The 4527-nt window shown below is 48.3% G+C and overlaps 1 protein-coding gene across 1 annotated transcript in view; it reads left to right on the top strand.

Annotated features, from left to right (window-relative positions):
* Positions 1-2632: 2632 nt before the first annotated feature.
* The window catches only part of LOC104405274 (transmembrane protein 110-like), a gene marked incomplete at both ends in the record, with an annotated part of 3975 nt that continues 2080 nt past the window's right edge, over positions 2633-4527 (top strand). The window contains 2 exons of the mRNA XM_010013933.1: positions 2633-2681; positions 3866-3961. Of these exons, the coding sequence (XP_010012235.1) occupies positions 2633-2681; positions 3866-3961 (145 nt within the window). The remainder of the gene's footprint in view (positions 2682-3865; positions 3962-4527) is intronic.

Raw genomic sequence — 4527 nt, 5'->3', positions numbered from 1 at the left:
CCCAGCCTTTACTGAGCCTGCTGCTGGCTCTGCTTCTGGAGGTGGGTTTGCCTTCTGGTCCATGTATGAGCTCTGCTGGCCAAGCTGTCTATTTCCTCTGAGCAGGGGGAGGAAGAAGCCTTATTTCAGGTTATAACCAGAGTAATTCAGATTCCCTGTGGGTATCTTATGGGATTCCTATGGGACTAGCTACTGTGGTGTGCCTGAATTAGATCAGTTCCTGGCTCTAGAAGGGTATTTTCTTACTTTGACAGAATCTATTTGCTTCTCTGCAGTTTAATTAACTGTAAGACTAGTGAGTACAGTGTGAATCTGGAAGGAGTTGGATATCAAGTTGTGTTTCAAATTGTGCTGGCCTGGTCAGCAGTGTTAGTGATCTAAACTGGACCAGAGGTGTTGCTCGTGCCCTGTTCCTCCCATGGGCAGTAAGGAAGCTCGTGTCTATAGAAGTGCATCTCCTTACCCTGCTGAAGAGCATGTGGCTCTGATGTCCCTGCTTTTTATCTGTGTCCCTGTCTTCATATCCCAAAGTTATCCTGGGAAGTGTCCTCATGTGCCAAGAACCGTCAGCAGTGAAAAAAGACCCTTTGGTTGTACATTTGAAGGCAGTAGCTAATTACATGAGGCTGAGGTGGGGATGAAGAAAGAATAGCTGTGATGAGTGAGATGGTGTATGTCTGTTCTGGCTTCTGGTTGCTTTCTAAAGGAGCTACAAGGCTCTCAAGGGTGAAGACTTACTGATGATAAAACCTGATCATGTGTTTGGGCTTCTGCAGCCTGTGTGCTCTTCAGTACTCGCTGAAGTGATCTCCCTGGCTTTGGGCAGACCTGGCAGCAATGGAAGGCTTTGGTGATTGATGCTTACAATAGGTACTCCTGGGGTGGTTTCTCTAACGGGGTTGTACATTGCACATTGATTCATACTTGGGTGTTCTGCTGCTTTCAGGCTCCTGGTTTCACTAGATGGCACCACCAAGCAGCAGCTCTGCTCTCATCCCCAGACTCCCAGGAGTTAGAGAGGATGCACTGCATTATTGTCCATTTCCCTCCAAAAACATCCCAGCTCCTTATTTTTAACTCTGGATCCTGTTCAAGCTGGCAGAATATTTGGAACCCGATTGTGGCAGATTTAACCTGCCACACATCTTAAGTTCATTAACACTGCTGAGGAGGAGAGTGGTTCCAGCAGCCAAGGCAAGGATGGGCATCTGCATCCTCTGTGTCTGCCTCAGGTTTGGGGGCAGCAGCTGTAATGATGATGTCTCCAGCTCTAGATGTAGCTGTCAGCAACCTCACCACAAAGCAAGACAGTGCCACTGAATGCCCTTTACTTCTGGGGTATCTTTTCCTTCAAATTAGTTAATATTAATATAATATTAGTAAATGTAGTGGAAAAGCCTCTTCTACGTCTGCTTGTTCCAGAGCATTGGAACCTGTAGGTTTAAAGGGAGAAGAGTTGGTGTGGTAGCTGGTGCCTTCTAAAACAGGCTGCTAATGGAGTGACAGCAAAACAGTCAAAGTGGCTTCTGTGTGGGATGCACAACTTGGTGGTTTTGCATTAGCAGCTCCTGTTTGTGCATGTAAAGGCTGGTTGAGCCCAAGGAGAGCATCAGAGCTCTGTGTCAAATCAACTAGGACCTTCTGAGATGCTTCTGCAATGCTCAGTTCATGGAGAATTTTAGGAGATAAAATCATAGGCTGGTTTGTGTTGGAAGGGACCTTCAAAGCTCATCTAGTCCAATCCTCCTGCAGTGAGCAGGGACATCTTCAACTAGACTAGGTTGCTCAAAGCCCCATCCAGCCTTGCCTTGAGTGTTTTAAAGGAAGGAAGAGTTGCCTCTTTTTATCCTAAAAAAGATAAAAAATATCTCTTTTTAGGGCATATGGTTGGTGGTGCTGAAGCCATGTGTCTCAGACCACTGCTCCACAGTGGGACATGCTAGATACTGTGTAATGAAATAGTGCTTTAATACTAGCTGGTATGGAGCCATGCCAACTCACAGGGATTTTGGGATGGGCACTGGTACCTGTATGCTGGGGATGTGTGCAGGGTCCTGCTTCCTTGAAGGTCCTCTGGTCCTGTTATCTACAAGGAGGAGATGACTATTTCACTGCTGTGACCCAAAAGCTTAATGGACTCTTGGGCTGTGATCATTTCACTGTCAGTACCATAATTTGTTTGCCTGGAGGAATTACTAGGGCTGGTAGGTAGTGATGAACCCTCCCTAGCTTCCCTTAGATCACTTCCCATGGCATGAACATGCTGCTGCTGAAGGATGCCAGAATCAAACACCTACCTCTGCTGTGCATCCTTCTGACCTGTGGGTGTATGTTTTGGGTCTGCTTAGTTGGGAGCCAGGTCCCTCTGCTTTAGACTGGGAAATACTAAGGGTCCTCCAGAGTTCTTTTGGCTGCTTTTGCATTGAAGGTTGGCATAGACTGTGCTTGTGTTGATGTTTTGGGTCTGCTTAGTTGGGAGCCAGGTCCCTCAGCTTTGCTCTGCTTTAGACTGGGAAATACTAAGGGTCCTCCAGAGTTCTTTTGGCTGCTTTTGCATTGAAGGTTGGCATAGACTGTGCTTGTGTTGGTTCAGCTCTGCTGGCTGATGGAACCTCTCTAACTTTCTTTGCAGTAAAACGATTTAAGGAGCCAAAGGAAGAAAGGCGTCCCTGGAGGATATGGTGAGATGTTTTAACTTGGAGCTTGAAAAGACCGTGTGTATGTAATACTGTGTTCTCTTATGCTGACAATACTCTAGACTCTCTGAATATCAGAATCATAGAATGGTTTGGGTTGGAAAGGACCTTAAGATCATCCAGTTCCAACCCCCGGCCATGGGCAGGGACACCTCACACTAGACCATGTCGCCCAAGGCTCTGTCCAGCCTGGCCTTGAACACTGCCAGGGATGGAGCATTCACAGCTTCCTTGGTCAACCTGTGCCAGTGCCTCAGCACCCTCACAGTAAAGAACTTCTTTATATCTAAGCTGAACTTCCCCTGTTTCAGTCTGAACCCACCACCCCTTGTCCTATCACTCCAGTCCCTGATGAAGGTCCCTCATCCTTGTAGCCCCCTTCAGACACTGGAAGCTGCTCTGAGGTCTCCACGCAGCTTTTCTTCTCCAGGCTGAACAGCCCCATTTAGTCATTAAATGAACTGCTCTGCTGCTGCTTCCTTCCCAAGGGAACTTCAACAGAGTAGCTGGTGCTCCCTAGAAGTGAAATTCCCTGCCTAGCTCCTCTGGAAAAGCTTGAGTTTACTGTAGGTGCCTGAACTGAGAGGTTTTGGTCCCCTCCAATCTCCTGGCACATGAGCTGTCTCCCAGACAGGGTCAAGTTTTATTCTTCAGTTCAATCAACCTCTTTGGTGTCTCCTGGCCCAGCTCAGGCATAGCCCAGGCTGTGTGTTGATGCAAGGTATTGCTGTCAGCTTGGACACCTCTGCAGAGGATCTCTATATTGTAAGGTTTATGGGCTGATGGGAGGTGGGCATATCGTTGGGATTGAAGTACAGTCAGGATGGCTTGGCAGCATGGAGCTACCAGCCAGTGGTAGTGATGAGAAGCCAGTCTCCTCAGTTTGGTTCTTCCTCTGTAATAAATTGGGAATTCAGTCTAATTCCCTGTGGATGGGTGCAAACACTGTAAGTAGTTGAACACCTTCCCTTCACCTACTGCTAGTTAGAGAAACAGAGGCTGGGCAGTGGAGGGTGAACTGCCTTTTGCTGCAGGCTCCTTTCACATACAGCTTCTTGGGCATCAAGAATGCATCTTGGAGGGAAGCAGATCCATGCAGGGCTTTTGCTTGAGTGACTTCTCTGCTGCTGGTGTTGCAGGACACTGATCTTCTTGCCTTTTTCCTCCAGGTTTTATGATACCTCCAAGCAAGCAATAGGCTCCCTCTTCATCCACTTTGCCAACGTTTTCCTGTCGGATCTCACTGAAGAGGACCCTTGCTCTCTGTAAGTACCCAAGGTGCTTGCGTTTATGTCCTGCATCTGTAAAAGGAAGAAGCAAGCCTGTCCGGAAACGTCATACATGGTGGAAACTGATCTATTTGAAGTACTAAGTGGGGATAAACTGTTCTGAGCTTATTTTCAGGGTCTGGGTTGTCTAATGGTCTTTGCAGCCTGATGGAGATGAAATAGTGCAACCATGCTTTTCTGGTGATCAAAGTGCCTTGAAACACACGGGTAAAAAGCTGCAGTAAATAATGCAGTGTTGTCCTGAGGAACTGCAACTAAACACAAGCCAGCTTGTGCCCAGGCAGCCAAGGAGCCACCAGCATCCTGGTCTGTCCCAGCCCCAGTGTGGCAGCAGGGCCAGGGCAGGGACTGTCCCCCTGCGCTGGGCACTGGTGATGCTGCACCTCGAACCCTGTGTTCAGCTCTGGTCCCTCACTGCAAGAGAGACATTGAGGTGCTGGATGGGGCCAGAGAAGGGAATGGAGCTGGAGCAGGGCCTGGAGCACAAGTGTGATGGGGAAGGGCTGAGGGACCTGGGGGTTTAGTGTGGAGAAGAGAAGGCT

Source organism: Nestor notabilis, unplaced genomic scaffold (genome assembly GCF_000696875.1).
Source record: "Nestor notabilis isolate BGI_N333 unplaced genomic scaffold, ASM69687v1 scaffold20204, whole genome shotgun sequence".
NCBI classification, from domain to species: domain Eukaryota; kingdom Metazoa; phylum Chordata; class Aves; order Psittaciformes; family Psittacidae; genus Nestor; species Nestor notabilis.
The sequence above is the reverse complement of the archived record's forward strand: the minus strand, read 5'-3'. Positions and strand labels throughout refer to the sequence as shown.